Source organism: Rhyacophila brunnea, unplaced genomic scaffold (assembly GCF_057557595.1).
Source record: "Rhyacophila brunnea isolate RB1 unplaced genomic scaffold, BYU_Rbru_1.0 scaffold_20, whole genome shotgun sequence".
In the NCBI taxonomy this organism is placed as follows: domain Eukaryota; kingdom Metazoa; phylum Arthropoda; class Insecta; order Trichoptera; family Rhyacophilidae; genus Rhyacophila; species Rhyacophila brunnea.
Genome location: NW_028232860.1, coordinates 1,173,279 through 1,194,971, shown reverse-complemented (window position 1 = coordinate 1,194,971; position 21,693 = coordinate 1,173,279). Strand labels below are relative to the sequence as shown.

General features: G+C 34.6%; 1 protein-coding gene across 1 annotated transcript in view; it reads left to right on the top strand.

The window, feature by feature from the left end:
* The window catches only part of scro (scarecrow), a 113,556-nt gene extending 93,444 nt beyond the window's left edge, over nucleotides 1-20,112 (top strand). Inside the window, exons 5-6 of the mRNA XM_085948523.1 lie at nucleotides 13,506-13,592; nucleotides 19,756-20,112. Coding sequence (XP_085804649.1) covers nucleotides 13,506-13,592; nucleotides 19,756-20,112 — 444 coding nt within the window. The remainder of the gene's footprint in view (nucleotides 1-13,505; nucleotides 13,593-19,755) is intronic.
* The last annotated feature ends 1,581 nt before the right edge of the window (nucleotides 20,113-21,693 follow it).

Genomic DNA, 21,693 nt, shown 5'->3' with positions numbered 1-21,693 from the left:
AAGAGAAGAAGAGACCGACGAGATTCAAGATAGTGAAAAGTAAGCATGCATTGCAGAAAGGCAATCGGAAAATAATCATTTGACGAATTATTGAAAGGAAAATAGTTAAATGTCTTAAAATAACGACATCGAATAATATTATTATTTAATACTTGGTGAGAATTTAAGTATAGGCGCGTAAATAATGATTTAATTGTACATATTTTCCAATGATAATAGAGATCTTTTATTTTTATATCAAGCCTCAATCATGATAATTTTCAATCCGCAATAAAAAACATTGTGCTAAGAGCAAAATTAATTAAAACTACTAAGTAGTAGACAAAATTCCTCATCTACTTTCTGTATGAAATCGTAACGAACGTCTATTTATTTCATTCAACAATCCGGCGCCCAATTGTCTTGGCATCCAGTTGTGCCATTCCTGAAAAATTAATTTGACTATCTGAGCTAGATTAGCCATAAAATAGAAAATCTAACACACTTAAACACAAATAAAATTAGATAACTATGTGAATATTTTCAGCAAATTAATGAGCAGTCCGGTTTGTAAAATCTTCCATTTCCAGCGCTGATAGCATATTGATAATTATTATCCATGACCAACAGCTAACTATCATGAAAATATGTTTATAGTGTTGTTTAACTCCTTCTGAACAACTCGAAGACTATGCAACTGGGCGTAGCTCATGATTTAAAAAAAATAAAATAGTTAAAATCTTTTAAAACGAGATAATAGGCATATTAATATTTTCTTTTACTCTCGCAGGTATGTTTGCGTGAACACCTTTGTTTACCTTTCAAAATCGAAATCAATTTATTCCGTGGCACGGCATAGAGATCTGCGTTTGCCGAGCACAGGTTTTAAGATAATATTGCCTTTCGTTTGAAACGAGCTGTAAAAATAATAAACGAAAAATGCCTGCCTATGTCGCCGTAGAATAAATGACATTATTATTGACGAAAGTGACGTCTCCCTAGACAAAAATCGTCGAAATCGGATTATCGTTGATTCCTGCGTTTACTATAAATGACGCTTCATTTTACCTGTGATTCAAAAAATTAAATATAATAATGTGTAAATTTTGCATGTACAGAATACCCAACATTCAATTATTGTAAGTGAAGTTTTGATTTTATTTTAATTGGAAGCTGAGGCCGGTTTAGGGACATCAAGGCCCGATGCACTGAATGTTTCTTATAATCTCCCACGATAAAAAAAAATCATGAAAATGTACTTAGTACAATTACCAATTAATGCGTTAATTACATTGAGCTACGTTACGAGCTGTTTGTTGGCGAATTTAAAAGCGGGCAATTCAGCTACTGCAATTGTGAAGATGACACACAAAACTTTCCATTCGCTGAGAAGCCAACAAGCTAGCGACTATTTTGACAGAACGTAGTTCGTTTTTTACCGGGAGGGCTCTATTGCGCAGTAGGCTCACACACCGGCGTGTAGCGTGTAAAGTTGACCGGCTTTCAACTTTTCTCGGTAGATTGTTTTCAATCTGCTTGTTAGCTTGTCGATGATGACACTGTGCGACTTTACAGGCGGATTGTAAATTCGCCAACAAACAACTCGTAAAGTAGCTCAATGTAATTTACGCATTAGGTATACCTTTCCTAGAATCACACATTTTAATAACTAAAAAATAAAATAAACTAAAATTTTAAATACTTACTAAAAATCTTTTTAATAACTAAAAAATACATGTTAATAGGTAACACAATATTGATGAGAGGTATCAGTTTGGGTAGTTATGTTTCGTGGTGGTGTGTGGTTTCGTAATTATTGTGAACTCAATTTGTGAAAAATACGCATATTTTTAAGATTTTGACATAATTTAATAATTATTTGATTTGAACTATTTCAATGCTCCTATTTAAATCTTTTGATGAATAAATTGCATCATATGCGCCGAGGACAATTTCCATTGCTTGGAACCACTAATTATTAGTTTGTTTTTTAATAAATTAATGCCTATCTAGGCAGCTGTCTACCAGGTGGATAGGTTTTAATTATATTTTAAGAAGTACATACATTGTTTTTATATATTTTATCTAAATATCTATAATGGTAAAGAACATTACTAGTACAAACTTTTTTTAAAAAATAAATTCAAAATATAAGTAAGTAGATATTTATAAATGTTAACATTATAAACAAAAAATCTAGTATGTTGAACTATAATATTAGTGGTTATTTGGAACTTGTATTCTAGAATATGGGGGAAGGTATGCTATATCGTACCACTTCGTACTTAACTCCCTTTAGTTATCGATTGAAAAGAGTCTGGAAAGTGAAGAAAGATTTAATAACAATAACAAACGCACGCGTGCATTAAACATAAATCAAACATGACAGGTCAACTATGAACTTGGCTACGCTTCGCTGAATGTTACTAGTCTTAAAAAATGTTGGCTAGTTTTAGAGATATTGAGGTGGTACGATTTATCTAACGGTACAATATATAGCATACTTTTGTAAAATATATAACCACTAGAAAAAATCTTTTTGAAAACAATACGATACTCGAACTTAAAAGATTCGAGCTTCTTATATAATTACGACATAGTTCACTAATGGTTTTTACAATACTTTCTGAAGCGCTTTCTAAATCGCGTTACTTATTGGCAATCATCACCATTAGATAAATTACTTGCAAGACAATATTATTATTCTAAAATCTACAACTAAACTAAACACATTTTTATATGCAATGCCTCGTAGTCAACCCTGCTCATATCTTGATGAGTAGGTTCGATAACGATTCCGATCTCATTAGGGTTCTAGCGTATATATCCATAAGTTATGACACTTTTATTGGTGTCAGTATGCAACTGATTATACGCGCAATCCATTAAACAACGACGTAGACAAGATGTAGACATCGTCTAAAACATTTCCCCTTCCCGAAGGTACCAGCGCTGTCATTTTTCAAATATTTTGACTGAGTATATTCAAAAATCATTTGGTGCAGTTTAGGCAATGACATTAATATGGACGAAGCATCTAGAAAATAAAATGACATTCGCTTTGTGTCGGGTCTGCCGGATGGCGAAATTCATATTTTAATATCGGTATCCTACGCTCAAATGAACATTCTGCTTGCAAGCGGTCTGGCGACACCGCTGGGTCTGCCCATACAAAATTTCTGACTGTCAGGTTTCGACTCCACCGTTATTATTGTGTTACAAAATGCCAATGTGCCTAGTTAAAAATTGTAAAAAAAATCTACTAAACACTCCAAGAAAGATGGGATATCACTTTTCATGTGTTAGTATTATTTATTATTTATAAAATGCCATTTTAAGATAATGTTTATTCAATGCAATTGAATGACAGAAACCATTGGACAGTCGCCTGTGATGCGCTGGCTCACTTGCGTCTAATCTCCGAAAAGTCGTAAGTAACCGAGAATCTGTTTCTAACGCAATGAGTCATGACACTAATACGCCATTACAATAAAGGTTATATTACTATAAATTCTCGAAGCTTGTATCGCATAATGGAAATGGATACGTCATATGGTCACGTGACATCGACCTATACATCTGTGAATGACTTTCATGCACAATTTCTCGTGCGCGCCGGTATGAAGTGAGTTGTCCATTTAATATGTCATTGAGCTTAGGTATCATTATAAAACTGAAAGTTAAAAGTGTCACGGGTAGGGTTAACTTAAAAATCAAAATAACAAAAACTAACGATGATAAAACAATAATAATTCAATCAATAAATAATATTTTATTGGTAATATTCACAGCACTTAGTAGCCTGCCATCGTTCGCTCAGTTGTGACGTTTCAAAAAAATCTGTCATTCACGTTTCCATTCAACAATGAGGCCCACTTTTCATATTTTGTTTTCGTAGCTTTAGTTGTAATAACAGTGAGTAAATTTCACCCCTGATGGATTCAGATTAAAGGTGACTTGAATAAATATTGTTACGCGCCATGAACGAAATTACGAGATATTGTCAGTAGAAAAAAAATACGATTTGGTATACCTAGATACGTACCATAATTGTTATCACCCTGGGACTCCTTCCACTCTTCTTAGACCTTACTTCTTTGCTGCCATGTACTCATGTACATCCACCGAGCTTGATGAGTTCGTTGATCCAGTGAGTTTTAGGGTATCCCTGTGGTCGTTTAGTGCACCTTGTAGAAAATTGTACGTATGCAATTCGCCGTTTCACAGTGCCAGTGGCGAGGGGTGGAGGTAAGCTATTGAGATTCAACATAAATAGTGCATATTAAACTTATTTGTTAGGCATACTTATTTGTTTTCATTGAACTAAGCATACATTTTGCAGATCCAGCTGGTTAGTTTTTAAAATTCAATTAAATCCTCCCTAAACAAACCATAATAGCTTAAGTATGCTCTGGCGATCTGATAAAACTAGTGCACACTTTTTCAGTTACACTTTTTTTTCGTTCAATTAAGAATACATATTATTACAAATGGTGTTAGTTAGTTTTTTTTAATCCAATTAAAGCCATGGCTATACCAAATCATAATCGATAAAAAAAATATTCATCTATCTATAATATATCTAATAATTTTTGAATATTATCTACCACGGCTTGGATTAGGCAGGATTTAATTCAATTTTAAAAACTAACAAACAATACACATTGTAGTCTTATTTCAATGAAAACAAAAATACGTTTAACTGACAATGTTCAGTTCGCATTAATTATATCGGTATTAACAGCCTAACACTATCCTTTGCCACTGCTGTGAGCTGATATAACCGAGATAGATGGACGTAAGTATAGCATTACGATTGAGATATGATATATTATGCACTTATTTAATTTCGATCACGAAACATGATTGGCTTCATGGCTTTTACCGATACTATATTAATAATGGAAATGCTAAATTCAGTTAAGATTATTTATAGGTGACACTGTGGGTAATTAAAAATAGCTAATAACTAAGTATATTCGTTTTTGCGTAGGAGAAAGTTAAATTTATGTTAAACTGTCGTTTGGTATCGAGTTGTGTCGCATGTGACCCCGGGAATCTATTAATGCGCTCCCGAGCCCTCAAAACTCAGTTTTGTCAAAAAAACTGTCAATAAGATTCTAGATTGAGCCTAACAGCTGATCGTCCTGAAGATTTTTTTAAAGGAATACGTAAAAGAAAAGCTATCGTTTAGATTTTGATCGGATTTGTTTTTGCAAGAGGCGAGTTTTAAAAAGCTTTCGATTTGGACTTGGATGGATTTTCAAAAGCTTGAAAAAGACTTTTTTTTGGGTCCGGACACAAAACCGTCCCTTGTGTGTGCGCCTGAATTTAGATAATTAGTACCTATACAATTATGTATTGTATTAGAAGTTTTAAAACATAGAATTAGCAAGATTATGAGGTCAAACAATACGTGTCCGGAAACTTGTATGTATACAGTACGTACGTACGCAGTTGAAATGTTGTATATTGGCCGTATATTAAAGAATGTCCAACCTCTTTGGGTCGTAATAGTACTGACATAAAATTCATGTCTAAATAAAACATGGTTCTTGACGGTTTTCACTTTACAGGAAGCTAGCAGCAAACCTATTTTGAAAATAGCCGATATACTGGATTATTTGTTAGGTTAGGTTAGGTTTTTACAGCGCTCGAAATGGAAAATTTTACGAACCGGAGCGCTCGATAATTTTACGAAAATATTTACATACTTAGCTAACTTTATGAGTAGGTATTTTATAAAAATAAGTGTGTTAGATTTTGGATATGGCCAATTTCGCTCAGACGGTCAAATTATTTTTCCACGAGACAGCAAAAATTTTGAGGATTTTATGAACCGGAACGGCGCTCCGGTGCGTTCCGGTCCATTTCGAGCCCTGGGTTTTTATTATTGAATTCATGAATTTTGCCAAAATCAGCTATGAAAATTTAATTGTTGTTTTTATTTAATAAAACGCAATTTTTTTGTAGTACTTATTCCACTTTTAATCAATAGATTAGGACCGGTTTCGTCCGCCTCATTTTCAACTGGAATAAGTACTACAAAAAAATTGCGTTTTATTTAATAAAAACAACAATACAATGCAGTTCCACCATGAATTGACAGTTAACAAGATAAAAGAAAATTTAATTAACGTTCATATAGAATCTAATAAAATTGGAGAGCGTGTAGTATACGGTCATCTCTTTACGATAAGTAAATGGTGCCACGGTGAAATGTTTTATGTAAAATTTACATGTAACCCAAACAATAGTATACCCTGCTTTTCTCAAACTGTTAGTGTATACTATACACTATACAGTATCCACAATATGGTAATAAAGTGTTTTTTTCTTCTACACAATATGGCAACTCTTATGTCCACTACTGCCCACCCGAGAGGTAATAACAAGTAATGGTAAGTCAGCATGAGAGGTGTAGTGGCTGGTGGGATGCCCCTACGGCCCCCGGATTCATTATTCCATTGGTTCTCATCTTCATGTCGGCCACTCCATTATGGCGTGTTTGCGTTGGACTTTCTCTCGCGACACGCTGCGGGTCGGTTCGTCAACAGAGTCAATTTGGTTTATGAGAAATGATTTTTTTATGTTATTATAATACCGCTTGAATCTTGATCTACACACAGTCCGATTTAATTGGAAGACATGAGGAATCAGGAATCAGTGATCAGCTTACTTATTTTTCATGCAAACGATTCGTTAGAAGATTTAAAAGGACCCCCCGAAACAATTCAAACCTGTCACACAATTTTTAAATTAATAGTAAAATCCTAAAAATATCCGTATTTCTGATAAACTGAGTCTAACCAAGACATAACAAAATCCCCAAAAATAACGTAAAAAAGGCCCATAACATAACCACTCAAGCAGAAACGTACCTACCTATACTTTAAAAAAATAACCACTAATATGATTATGTACCATCACTGCCATTATAATAGTGGAAAAATTTTACCTTGTAGTTGCGCAGATTGCGATATCTTTCACTGCGCATGAATTACATAGAGTAAATTAAAATTATTGTTACCCTAATTATTTCCTACTGTTCTGACGTTAAGCCTATTGCATCATTATCTTTTGTTAATCGTCGCTCTAACTACGTCATATTTCTTGTCAAAACTATCGAACTTCACGCTTATGTAGTATGTTTATAATAGGTAACAATTGTTAGGCTAGGATCTTTGGCGGGCCTCCCTACCTATTGCTAAAGATAAAAGCAGTGTGATGCTCTACAGTAGCGTTTTCCAAATGGTGTACACGGTAAAATTAATGTGTATGTTTAGTGTTTTGTTGTATATTTTAATACATCCATTTGAATTATGGAGATGTCGAGTATTGATTGATACACAATTAAAAATTGTATCGTACAACTAGATAACTTTAAATAATAATATTACTGAAGGAAAATAGCGGCTTTTTTTTACTATTAAAGCAAATTTTTGATGTGTGTTCTCACTTATCTGGTCGTCTCGCCTCGCCGGGCCCCTCCTGAGGCGGGCCCCCAGGCTAGAGCCCTGTCAGCCCCCCCCCCTTGTGGGTGCTATGATCGTGACATTTGTGATAATAATTATTGTATAGACGTAAAAGTCCTGACTGTCTCTCCAATATCATTCTTCAAGAGTAAGCGAGATGCGATGGTGTCATTTTAATGATACTATTTGACAGGTAATGAAAATCGGTTAATCTCAAAATTCGTTCGTAGTTCGTTTTTTTCCCGGCAGATTAGCCACTATCGTCTCAACAAAAGCTTCCGAACTTTTTTTATTCATGCATGCCAATTTTGCAACTGCAAGATAATACGTCATGTTTACACTTAATTACCACATTTAAATATCATGCTAATTATATCTAATGTCCAACTAATGGTTAGGGGCCTAGCGGGCCTTTAGCACTGAAAGACTTAAAACTCGAATGGGATGTAAGATGTAACTAAAAGAAAAATATTATTCGGGCACGAAATGTACGTAAAATGATTTTGCCGTAATCCCTGCCCCCCTCTTTCTCATCATCGCGACGTCCACATCATATAGTTTCAACGCCATAATACACCCTTACACTGCCACCCTTATAACAACTTCGCCACTTTCCTATGGCTAGCTATGTCTCGCGGTAATTTAAGCTTGGTTGATATTAAGTTGTTACACTTCAAACTAAGGATTTTTTACCTTAATCTGGATTATCAAAGACACTTTTAATCACCTCTCTTCTTCTTATTGTGCCATTCACTATTGAGGTCGGCCACCGGCACGCTTCGTTCTGTCGTATGGTTCCACGCCTTCAGACATGAAAATCGACATCTTCCTCTGGTACTTATACAGTGACGTCCCAAGACAAAATGCCGCCCAATTTTTTATACCGTATTTTTTATCATCCTTTCATGACACCAATATCTAAGAAACGTGTTGTATGGATACATTACTAACAAAATACCACTAAATCTAATTTAAATGCCATCTCTGCTTCAATAGACAAATATTTCGAGTCCACAGTTTCAGATAGGTACATTTTAAAATACATGTACAGCTTCCAAAACTCGCGAGTGACTGGCAAAATCAGGGAACTCAGAAATCAAAACTCAGAAAGAATCCGGGTTAAGCTTACACTCGTGTCTAGAATAAGTTTATGCATTTACGCTCATTTAAAGTTGGTGTATTACACACACTATTGCACGTGCATAATGCGTGCATCATTTTCGTAGGACACTCACATATTCAAAAGCCTGCTTCACCATGCGGCGTATTGAATATAGCCTATTGGTATTCTATTTATTATCTATTCTGTGGGCAAAATATTTGGATAAATTTTAAATTAGGTAAGTATGTACTTACCTATAATTCAAATGTAATTCTCAAATATCCGCATGTCATTGCTGATCACCAAGGATGCGACGTCCAAGGACAACGGAAGTAAACTAGACATCGCAAACCCGATAAAAAATACAGTCCTGTTAAACCTTTTATAGTAATTAATACACTTTGTTTCCAACCAGTGAGCTGGTTTTTTTAATGAAAGATATTTCCGTTATTACTAAGTTTATGTAGCTATTTTTATACATACCTAATGGTTCTCCTCGATTTGCCGCCCTTCGGGTAACTGCCGCCTCCAAGCGACGCTCAATCTGCCTACCCCCACGGGACGTCACTGTACCTATACCGTTGAACTGTCTTTGTATAATTAGTGGAGGAATTCTCATCAACTCTACAAATAAATAACTTAATCTAAAGTATATATTCATCTCTCTGAAAATATGTGAAATACATCCACTTCCACATACGTAGGGCTCACATATGCTAATTTGATGATAACTGGCGATTCTTTGTGAAAAGACATTGTATTAATTAAAATAAAACACAATAATATGTAGTAGGTACTTAGTCCACTTAATTTGTACAGGTAACAGGTAGGTTAAAGTTACATAAACACTGATGCAATACTTACATAAACATACATCGTGGATTCATAATGTAATTTATTTAATTTAACGTAATTTAATATATTCAATTCAATTCATTTATTTTACATATTGTGGACATTACAAATTATAAGTTTAAGATGTTCACAACATTACATGAAACACTATTATAAAGAAAAATGAAAATATAAGAAGAGAACATAATATAAATATCCAAACGCAGTGAAAATACAATTATACATCTATAGTAGTTCAAAGAAGTACGCCGAGTTAGCTAAGGAGACCCTATTTTAAGAATTTATAAAATAGCGTCCACCTAAACTCACCCTCACGCAAGTGGAATATATCAACACCCGATGCAATTTGGTTGAACATAGTTATCGCCCTCCCAATTGGCATGACCAGTGGCAGGTTGGTTCGGCACCTTGGGAGAATAAACAACTGAAGTTCCCTATTTTAAGATAGTTATCAGGGACACGCAGGTCAACATTGCCCAGAATGGCGATCTCATGTATATCTCGTATAAGTCGAAAAAATACGTAGCTAAATAAAAATCTCTTCTAAATTTCAGACTGCAGTATGTAAGCATACCTAAAAGAAAGTCAGTTGGATAAAGCCACGGATAGTATCCATACGACGTCAAGTAAAGGAGTCTCAAGAATTTCTTCTGATAATGGTTATGTGTTGATTCCATGAGCAAAAAAATATTTTGGTATTTTATTATTTTCCTCCCTTTAAAATGTAAATCGATGGTTTAGTGCACAGATATTGGATGTCCGGTTTAGTATGTTTTGAGAAAATCGATGTTTAAAACTTGAGATGCACGAGAAATGGACATTATTGTGTATTTTAATGACACAGTATCTTCTAAAATATCGTATTTGGACGTACAATATTTTTACAGCATAAAGATATGATGCAGACGAACATTGTGTATCTTAATCAATTTCGACAAAAACTGGACATACAATATCTGTGCACTAAACCAGCGATTTCCAAACTGGGAGGCGCGGAGTGTTGCAAAAGGAGGCGCGAAAAGTTTAACACAATTATTGTAGCCACAGGTTTGCAGTTTGCAAATGCATAGTTTATAAAACTGCCGCTAGTTATAAACCACACAAGAAAACAGTCCTATAAAAGGTTGTTCGTTTTTTTGTTTGCAAATTTGTTTAGGATCGATAATTTAATTGTTAAACTTGTCTATTTGGTTGAAATTAAAAAGAATGGGTGAATAAATCAATACAAGGACCACTAATGCATTCACTTATTTAAAAAGACAAAGTGAAGGCATTCATAAAAAATTGGAGCTTTGGAAATCAAAATTCCAAAAAAATAAGTTCGCCATGTCTCCACTTTTAAATGATTTCTACGCCAGATATATTGAAACAAACAAAAATTTATTTACCGAGTTCTTGGTTAGTTTGCTAATGCACTTTTAACATTATTTTATTAACAGTAAAAAAGTCTCCTGCGGCGCTGCTTTGTTTCGGACCTGTTAAATATTTTTAATATGTGGTTGAAAGATCCTGGCCTGGGGGCCCACTTCAGAATGTGGAACCCATGATATAATCCAATTGTCAACGAACGATGATGATTTTGGATTGACTACTATTGATATTGATTGTGCTAATAAACAAGCACATTCGTCGCATGAAACACAAATTAATTTAAAAATGAGTATACCTAATATAAGTAGTAAAACCTTGTTTATTTTTATATTTTTTTCATTTTTGAATTAGTATTAGTAGTAGTCATTGTTGACTATTTAAAAAGGTGTCTGTATTATTTAATGAAATAAAGGTGGGGGGAGGCGCCAAGATTAGATTTTTGTTAAAGGGAGGCGTAGTAATATAAAGTTTGGAAACCACTGCACTAAACCATTGAAATATAGGTATTATAAAACCCTATGTCGGTTTCAATGAACCAATATTATGTAGGTAACGAACATATATTTGAACAACTTTTAAGTACAATTTATAATAATAAACTATACTAATATGTAGGTAATTAAATTAATTTGTAAATTACATAGAAAACAGATTCATATTATACAATTGAATGAATTCAATTTGTATGAGACTTGGAAAAAGTGTGCTAGTGCAGAAAAAGGTAAAATCAGTGACATCCCTAGACAAAATGCCGCCCCTAGGCAGCGCTAAAATGCCACCCCATTTTTTTATACAATATTTTTTATCATCCTTCCATGACTCCAATATTTAAGAAATGTTTTGTATGGATACAATACTAACAAAATAATATATAAGTCTAATTTAACTGCCATCTCTACTTCAAAAGACAATATTGCGAGTCTCACGGTTTTCAGATACAATTCAATATACACCTGACAACTTTCAAAACTCTCGAGTGACTGGCAAAAATATTTGGATAAATTTATTAAGTACCTACTCTCCAACAAGAAGATTTAGGCAAAAGCCGGAAGGCGCTGTTGTCGACTAGGTGGAGCTTGTTAGTTTATAATGGAATTGCGGTTAAAAATGGGAGGATCTTGTAGTTCGCAATTTTAACACGTAGCCAAGAAGATGTTCGAGTATAATTACGAGTATATACCTACCTATAATTCAAATATAATTCTCAAATCTGCACGTGTCATTTCTCGTCATCAAGGATGTGACGTCCAAAGACAACGGAAGTAAACTAGACATCGCAAAAACGACAAAAATACACTCCGGTTAAACATTCCATGTCAATTAATACATTTTGTTTCCAACCAGTGAGCTGTATTTTTTTAATGGAGAGATATTTCCGTAATTACTAAGTTAGGTACCTATTTCTATATATACCTAATGATTCTTCACGATTTGCCGCCCTTCGAGTAACTCGCCCCCACGCGACGCTTAATCTGCCTACGCCCACGGGACGTCACTGAGTAAAATCGTTCTATGGAGTTTTACGAAAAGCCTCTTTTAGGTACACATTGGTTATACACTGTAGTGTCCATTCATTCTTCAAACAACTCAACATAACAGTATGATTATTGTAACGACCAGTTCACACAAAACGGTGTGAAATCATTGTTATGTTCATATGATTGAGGTCAAATTATGTTGATCACCTACAGTTTAGTACAGTTGAATAGGTAATTTAAAAGTACAATTTGGTTTTTAAGCACCCGTATACCTCGTACTTAAACATGGACTATTTTATATCAAGACTCTTCAAATCTTGAGTAGGTAATGATTAAATCAATTATTATAAGATAGAAGATATTAGATACATACATGATTAGATACACATCTAGTAGGTACTTATTCACATAGCTTAATATCTGCGCATCTATTATATTGTATTAATTAAAATAAAACACAATGTGTAAACCGGTCCTGCACATCTATTCTATACACAAGGCTGCTATCGGCCACTATCGGTGGCTATCGAGGGTAGTTTATCATATTTATGTATTGAGGTATAATAATTGTTACAAAAAGTAAACTGTCAAAACTGTTAAAACTGTCTATCTCGCTCTAACGACCCTGGCTGATGTTGACGATATTACCTTATTTTAATGGAACTCGATCAAGTAAATGCATACCTAATTAATTATACACTATTTCAAAAAAAATCGTGTACGTCCGGCAATAGCAAGACGGACGGGCAATAATTTGAACGTCCATGTTTGTTTTCCGTCGCTTGACCCTTTCGGTCGTAACCTCCTTTCCCGCCCGATTCGAGAGGACTCCATAGACGCCCCCGTAAATAATAGATGCGCAACTCTGTATGGGCGTCCTTCGTTTTCCCGCTCTTGCTCTCATCTCAATGACCAGCAGTAGTTGGGATACTTTGTTTGCGCGTCTATGGAAAATGAATGTGAAGATTTTCATAATCTCTGACCTCGAGACGGTTTCTTCCATTTATTGATAACCGGTGCTATGCACATTATGACGTCAGGTATTTAAACTTGCTGTTTGAGATGTTGAGGTAATTGTAATATAGCAATTGTGAAGGGTACATATTGGAAGTAGGTAGGTTATTGTGATCAATGTGCATATTAGGTAGGTACTATTACGAATAATAAAAAATAGACCATGTAAATATAAGACGTTAGTTTGTTGGTATCCAGTATATTTTATTGGAGTTTTCTTTTTTGTTTCAGGTCAAAATTTGGTTCCAGAATCATCGATATAAGTGCAAAAGACAAGCAAAAGAAAAGGCAATGGCGGAACAAAACCAACACAATCAGGTAAATGTCGGCATATTATTTTGTTTTGATTGTTAATAAATTAACAATATTACCTAGTAGTGCATCTTATGTAAGAGTTATAAAACTATACTAGGTATATATTAAGGGGTCTATGACGATTTGGCGCCGGGACAACTGGACGTCACGCATATCGAAAATAGACTAAGAACGAAAATAGACGTACATATAGGTACTTTAAAAAAATATATTTAATATTATTATTTATATTTAAATTATTATATTATGATGTAATAGTTAGTGATAATTTAACTATGCACACGTAAATAATTATTTAATCGTGCATATGTTTAAGTTCCAACGAAAACAGAGTTTTTTTATTTTTATATAAAGCCATAGGCATGGTAATTCTCAATCCGCAGTAAACAAAAACATTCTGTTAAGGGTAAAATGAATTAAAGCTACTAAGTAGTGGATATAAACTGATTAAAATTCCTCGTCTACGTTCTGTATACGTGTATACGACAGTGCGGCGTCTAATTGTCCTGGCGTCTAGTTGTCTCATTCCCTAAATTAAGCCACTTTGATGATCGTTATAAGTACCTACGTAGTAATTTATTTAATAAAAAAAAACTTCTTACTTCTACAGATGGTACATATGTAGGTATATTTAGGTAGGTATATATGAAAATAAACTATTTTAACTGACAAAATAATACCTATATGCAATCAAATAGTGATATGTTAAAATAACATGGATTCGGCGTTTCGGAGAATTGAGAAACCGATTCTTTATTTGTTGAAATACACTTGCGGTTTTGACAGATGAATCTAAAAATAGCAAAGTTTGCTACAACCTTGGATTAAGAGATTTAAATTATTAATTATAGAAAAATGCTATAACTGAATTTGTAATGTGAAACAAATTATAGCGAATTGTAAATAGTAGACTATGCGTCTTTTTATTAGCTCTACTTTCATATTTTAAGTATTTCCAAGCTCAATTTAGCAGTGGTCAAGGGTGACTTTTGGAAAGAGGCAGGCTGTAGAGATCTGAGAAAAAGAGCACCCTTGTCAGGTATACTTAAGGGAAATAAGAAAATAATACGATATCACTACAAATGAATACTGACTAATGACAACGACACACTAAATTGATGAAATTTCAATTGCTCACTGACTACATAAAATTGAGCGATGGGTTTAAATTACGTATTTTCCTAAAAACCCACAATAGCTACGCAGCTTAAGCGTCGTGGGTTCCAGGTTCAAATCCTGGGTATGGAAAAGTACACATATTGTGTTTTAATTTGTGTATGAGTCAGAGTATGGACCTAATAGGTTGAGCAAGTGGCTGACATCCATTTATCGTAAAAACCTGTAAATACAAACTCCACTCTGTGGAGACCCAAATTATGATCTTATTAGGATCGGACATGGTCGAAAATGAAAAAAAAATCCTAAACATTTATACACATCAAAAATTATTAAATAGGTAATATTTATTTTTATTTTTAAAAACAATCTATATTTATTCACGTGTGATTAAAAGCTGCAATCATAGATAAAGGTTTTAAGCAGTTCCCTGGTTTTAAGCCAGCCCTCCCATTGGCAAGCCAAAAGTCCGAGGATAATAAATCGTCCGATTTATCTATGCTCTGTTACTGATCAACGAACGAATAAAAAAGTCGAGCTGTCAAAAGTAAAAAGTTGCGATTATCGTAATGTCTTCCGATAATCCTATAATTTTGTGTTAGTTATATGTAGACTTGCATAAAATAATATAGCAATGAAAAAAATACAAGTTTTACGTTTTCTTTTATGAATTTCATAAATACAAATAATAATTGATAAATCTCTCATTTTATAATGTGTTAATTAACAAATTAATCAATGAAAATGTTTAAAACAATTACAGATTTTTTTTAGGTCCGAATGATCGCGTATTAATGTCAAATCGAATTTGCATACTGATCGACGGATAAAGTCTGGCAACTCGGAGAGTAAAATATCAAACATGTTTGAAATCCAACGAGCCTGGTCTGCGGATTAAAAAGTCAGCAGATCTGGGTTGCTCCACGCGAAAAAAAATTCGAAGACTGTAAATCGTCTGACTTGCGTGCCAATGGAGCGCCGGCATTAGACTTGGCGATCGGAGCCTACCATATTGCATTCAATGCGATAAACATACATTCTGTTATTTTATAATGTAAATTATTATGTATTCGACATAATTTGGTAGATCTATTCCAAATGTTATTTATTCTGCCTGGGAAAATATTATAAAAAAATGAACGAAGTAGGTATTTTACTATAAAATTTCGTCATTTTATTCTTTAATAAATATATAGAAATATAATAAACCTAATAACAAAAATAATACCGCTCATCGATAAATAAATACTACTTACCTAAGCTATTTCACTACGGTAAAAGAATATTTTATTTAAAATTAAAATGTGATGTCAGTACCTACATACCATTTTCTATTGTTTCTCGGTTTTCTTGCAGTTATAACTAATATAGACTTAAAAACGTTGATAATTAACTAGTAAAAACATATTAGTCCGCATTAAAAAATGTATTTTGTAAAAACCAACATGATATTTCTCCAAAATCGTCATGTAATTCTCAATAAAATAGTTTTTAGTCAACAATCAACATTTTGCGCTTACAACATTTTGACACTAAGATAACGAATAGGAAATATTTCCACCAGTATTTTCATGAGCGGCTCTAGTCTTGTAGATAGGTAGGTAAATCAGATGAAGTTCGGATATACGAGAAGAGAAAAGTAGTGAACGTAGAACGTATCCACTTGAAGGGGCAAAGTTGCCAGATGGCTGACATACCTACCCACTGACGTCGAACGTCGAACAAGTTCTGTGTCGAACGTCAATTTTTATGTCTGTATACTTGAACATTATTTTAATTTTAAATTATCAAATAATGAATGAAATAATTATTATTAAAAAGGATTCATTTTATACTTGCAAATACGTTCTTGATCTGAATGGATTTTAGTAGTTTTAATGAAGTGGTTAGTCATAGGGGCGCATCAAGCGGGGGTGTTACGGTGCGGAACACCCAGGCGGCATGATTTAAGGTTCGACCAAAGTTCTAAGAACCACTCACCAGAAAATGAACTGGTACTGTTCGGTTAAAGCGGATACAGCGGATAACGCATTTTGAAAATAGCCGATAAACTGGATTATTTGTTAGGTTAACCTAACCTAACCTAACCTAACCTAACCTAAACTAACCCAAACTAACAAATAATCCAGTTTATCGGCTATTTTCAAAATGCGTTTTCCGCTGTATCCGCTTTAACCGAACAGTACCAATGAACTGAGTCATAAAGATATAATATTTCAAGAACAAATAATATGTCTCATGAGCTTGTTTCACCAGTAGTCAAAAAGTCATCTGCGGCGCAATTATCTTCATGTCATTAGAGATTATTTTGTGGGTTATAATATATAACATAAGTATTATATATAATATATTAGTTATAATGGATTATAAGTGTGGGCTTCCCTGCTCTATCGATAGAACACATCGATTGTTCCAAGTTGGTTTGCATTATAATTCAGAATTTTCCGTTAGGAGCTAGAACTATACACTATACTAAAACTACTACAAATGCACTATTTGTATCGGATCTTAACAACCTATCTCCACCCCTCGCCACTGATCGATAGTTATCTGCGTAAGAAAATCGGCAATTTCTGCGGTCTTCCCCGGGCTGGGCTTGAGGCAGCTGCCCCGCTCGCCCACCCTTGCTACGCCACTGCATTCAGTGTTGCAATTAAAAGAAGTTTCAAAAATGTTATAAGAAAACGTTGCTAGTGAAAAAAGATTTGTCTATTATCTGAGCGGTTGCATTATTTCTCCCGCGCTTTCTTTCGACAGAGAAATGGATTGTAAACACAGCGGAAGATGCGAGATGGCAATTATTGAGATAGCGGGACAAACATATTACAAGATGTGTTGACATAACCACGCGATGTTGCCGGTTGCCAACCCTCCCAGGAAAAGGGGATGTAAAATAGATGAAAAGCAGGAAATCCTGAGCGATGGATAAAATGGGGAATCATGCAGACATCTTGTATTTTAAATGTAGATAGTTTGAAACCAGCAAGTCAGAGTAATTTTATAAATTGTATTATGTTATATCCTTTATAATAAGAATATTTTAAATAACTATACAATTTCGCCTGTGATGATAACGTTTAAGTACATCTGATATTATAGGTGTTAAATCGTGTCTGGAAAATTGTACGTAAGCAGTTTGCCGTACCATTAGGTGTTGCATCGTAAATAGATAGCCATATACTAGTAGCATTGAGATGTCTAAATATAAAACTAAAAAAATTACAAGACAAAAATAACTTTTTATATACAACGTTTTTAAATTTTCTGTTGAATTATTATGCTCAATATGCTCAAACTTGTACTTGTTATGAAGTAAATAAAAAACAAACAAACAAATATAGAATACTGAAATGTCATTTTTATTTCCATAGTAACGCACGTATATATAAATAATTTAGTTGCTAGGACCACCGCCTTAGCAACCAATAATAGTCTTTTACTTTTTACGGATTTCTCTGAAATAACTTTCCATACAAAACCTAATTAACTGAAAATGAATTCAATTCTGCTTAAAGATGGCTAAACGTATTAAAAGAATGCATTGGCATCGTGTTCTGATATATTCTAAAAGTTTCAAATGTCTAGCTAGTCGGAAAGTTAGTTAAAAATCGATTGCAAAATTTGTACTGGATAAACAACCACCGGACAAACAAGAATACGAGCTAATAAAAACGTTGTAAATGTCTGTTCTTCCCAGACTCGACTATATGGTTTTAAGATAGTGTCTGGGCGCACTGATCACAGATCCTGAATGTGTAAACAACATCTTGAATATTAGGAGCCTATTGCTAACTTACTAAAATATTGTCTAATTCATACAGCAACCAATAATAGTGGATTGGATTACGGATTTCTTCCGAAATAACTTTTCATACAAAACAGACTTAACTGAAAATGAATTCAATTCTACTTAAAGATGGCTAAAAGTATTAAAAGATGGAAATATACCATTTTTCATGTCAAAAGGCTTCTTTTCTTACTTTGTCTGGTATATTTTTGTCTAACAACACTGGTGAGTGCGAATCACAAAAAAGGTCACTGCCACCACGAGAGCCGCGTTAATGATTCTTGATATAAACTGTATACATCAAGAATACTAATACTGTACCTCTGTATTATAGGTGTTAATTGATTTTGATGAAAAAATATCAGTTGTCAGTTGATACATTTGAAAAGTACCGAAAACCTTCCCTAAAATGTATGCAAAGCCTGTTTACCCTTCCATTTTGCTCTCAACTCGACACAGTATTATCCATCCAGCCATCCATCACAGCAGCTGGAGGCGTGGATTTTCATTGAATAAAACAGATAAAAATCTGTTAAAGCGAGATCATCCCTTCTCAGAGTGGGGATGATGCGCCCCCTAAAATATCTGCGCGGTTTACAAATAGATAACAATAACATGCCTCATTTGAATACTATTTTAGGGGTTGGTTAACTCTATTCAGTCAGTCAAACGGCAGTCACTTAAAATATTATGATGTACAGTACCTATAGGTACAGTGTTCACATCGTATCCGGAAAATTGTACCTATGTAGTTCGCCGTGTCACTGTAAACCGTGAATTGTTTTACCGGAAACAGATCTCAATGCTATACGGCCATCTGTTTCCGGTACAATATTTCATGGTGCACTGTGATACGGCGAACTACATACGTACAATTTTATTTACATGTCACCTGTCTCATCAAAGTTCGTTATATTTATTATCACAGGCGGATTGGTGACCAAACCGATTAGAGAAGATTTTTATCAATTGTCCAAAAATTAAATTGAATACGTGTGCACCCGCGAGTCACAATGTGCCCGCTTATGAAGTCGTGGGTTGCGACTTGCGAGTTCGAATCCTGGCTCTGGAATTATCACGTTTTGTTTTTCAGTGTGTGTTTGGAAACAGATCATGGATTTATGTCATGGTTTATACATATAGCGGTAATCCATATCTTTGTGATAAAAACTTGCAAACGTTGGAATTATAATTAAAATTGATTACCATGTAATAGATATTTTATGTTGTAATATTAACAATGTAATTTCTTTCCGTTTTCAGTCATCAAGTTCACCGCGCAGAGTAGCAGTGCCAGTCCTTGTAAAAGACGGCAAACCCTGCTCGGGAGGAGGTGGCCAGGGAGGCGCCAACCAGGGCGGAGGCATCCAGGGAAGCGGCGGAGTCCAGGGCAGCGGAGAGTCAGCCCGGTCGTCGCCGCCGCCCTGCGCGCCCCCATCCTATCCCCCGCAGCACTCGGCGCAGCTGGCGGCCACCATGCAGCAGTGCAACAACACGCTGATGGCGGCGAACAGCTCGATAGCCATGGCCGCCGCCTACAGGAACCAGGGGAACTTCATGAACAATTCGCATCAGCAGCAGTGCTCTGCGTATCTGCCGCTGCAGGGCCGCGCATGGTAGAAGTTCGGCCAGCTATGTCCGGAGACTGTCTTCAAAGAAGAGTTGTTCTTTGATTGAGTCGACGGTGCTATTTCAGATTGATGGCTAATGTGGAGCAGTAATGGTTTATCTTCTTCTTTTTCTTGCTAACCCATCTTTAAACCATTTAAAAACTGTCTTATTTCTATGGAACCAACAATTCGAATTCATTTCTGAATTTAACTCCCTAGACTATATTTTATTCAAGGAATCTTTTAGACAGTCTATGTATGCCCTAAAATTGGTTAAAAGTGCTTACTAAATTTAACGTTTATAAACATAGTAATGTTTTTTTTTATAGTAATTTAAATTTCACAGACCAACGTCAATTAAATCATTATACCTACTCTCTTTCATGGGTATACATACAATGAGGCTATGTTGAGATATTATTTTTCAAAAAAAGAAGAAGGTATACATATCATAAACATGCTCTATATCAGCCAGTTATAGTTTAATAGTTTGGGTCAATTTTGTATCCGTTATTTTTATACCTCAACATTATTAAGGTGATCTATTTATATTTGGAAGTTTATTTTCCATAAAAATACGTTACCAACACTCCTAACAAAAAAATGCGGGAAAAAATTTCCATAATGCGAACTGGTCACAACTCTACGTACTGAAAAACATAGAGGTAGTAAAGATGCGGGAAATAGTCTTCATATATGCCATGTTTAGATTCGTGCAAGCACACTGCTGTTAAATATAGCCATTATTGTTTTCCTCATAACCACAGGGCTCGAAATGGAACGGAACGCACCGGAGCGCCGTTCCGGCTCGTGAAATTTCTAAAATTATCGCTCCGTCTCGTGGAAAAAATATGTTGACCATCTGAGCTAGATATGCCATAGAATAGAAAATCTGACACACTAATTTTTATAAAATACACATACGATTTGATGACTATGTAAATATCTTCAGAAAATTTGTCGAGCGCTCCGGTTCGTAAACTTTTCCATTTCGAGCGCTGCATAACCACATAACCAGATTAATAAATATAATACAGATAAGCTATACCCCAATACACTGCATTCTGAAGCAGGGGTTTGAATGTGTGAGTGTCCTACGAAAATGAAACATGGTGTGTGTTGCAAACTTCAAATACACCAGATACCTGCTATTAGTAATTGGAAGAAATCTTTCTCTAGGTCTATACTATTCCCAACCTTATTTCTGCCAAGCCCTACTTCAACGCTTAAAAAATCACCATGCCCCCCCCCATATCACAAATTCATAGTTACTTAACTGATTCTGAAAAAGAAACGAACTTCTTCAAATAAAAAATGCACATAGGCAATACTATTTTTAATTTAACTTTTGTAAGTAAATATGTATTTTTCGTTACATGTACAACTCGGAAGAAAATTAGTGCGATACTTGTGCTATGCGTCGTCTTCTAATCATTTTCAAGATGACCTTTTTGCCCCCCAAAACATTCAAATTGCCCCCCGGTGGGGCATATGCGCCACGTTGGGAATCACTGGTCTATAGAGATATTTTCTTTGATAATGAGATGACTAAAGGTGTGGTTGACATACGTGCAATAATGTGTGTTGCAAC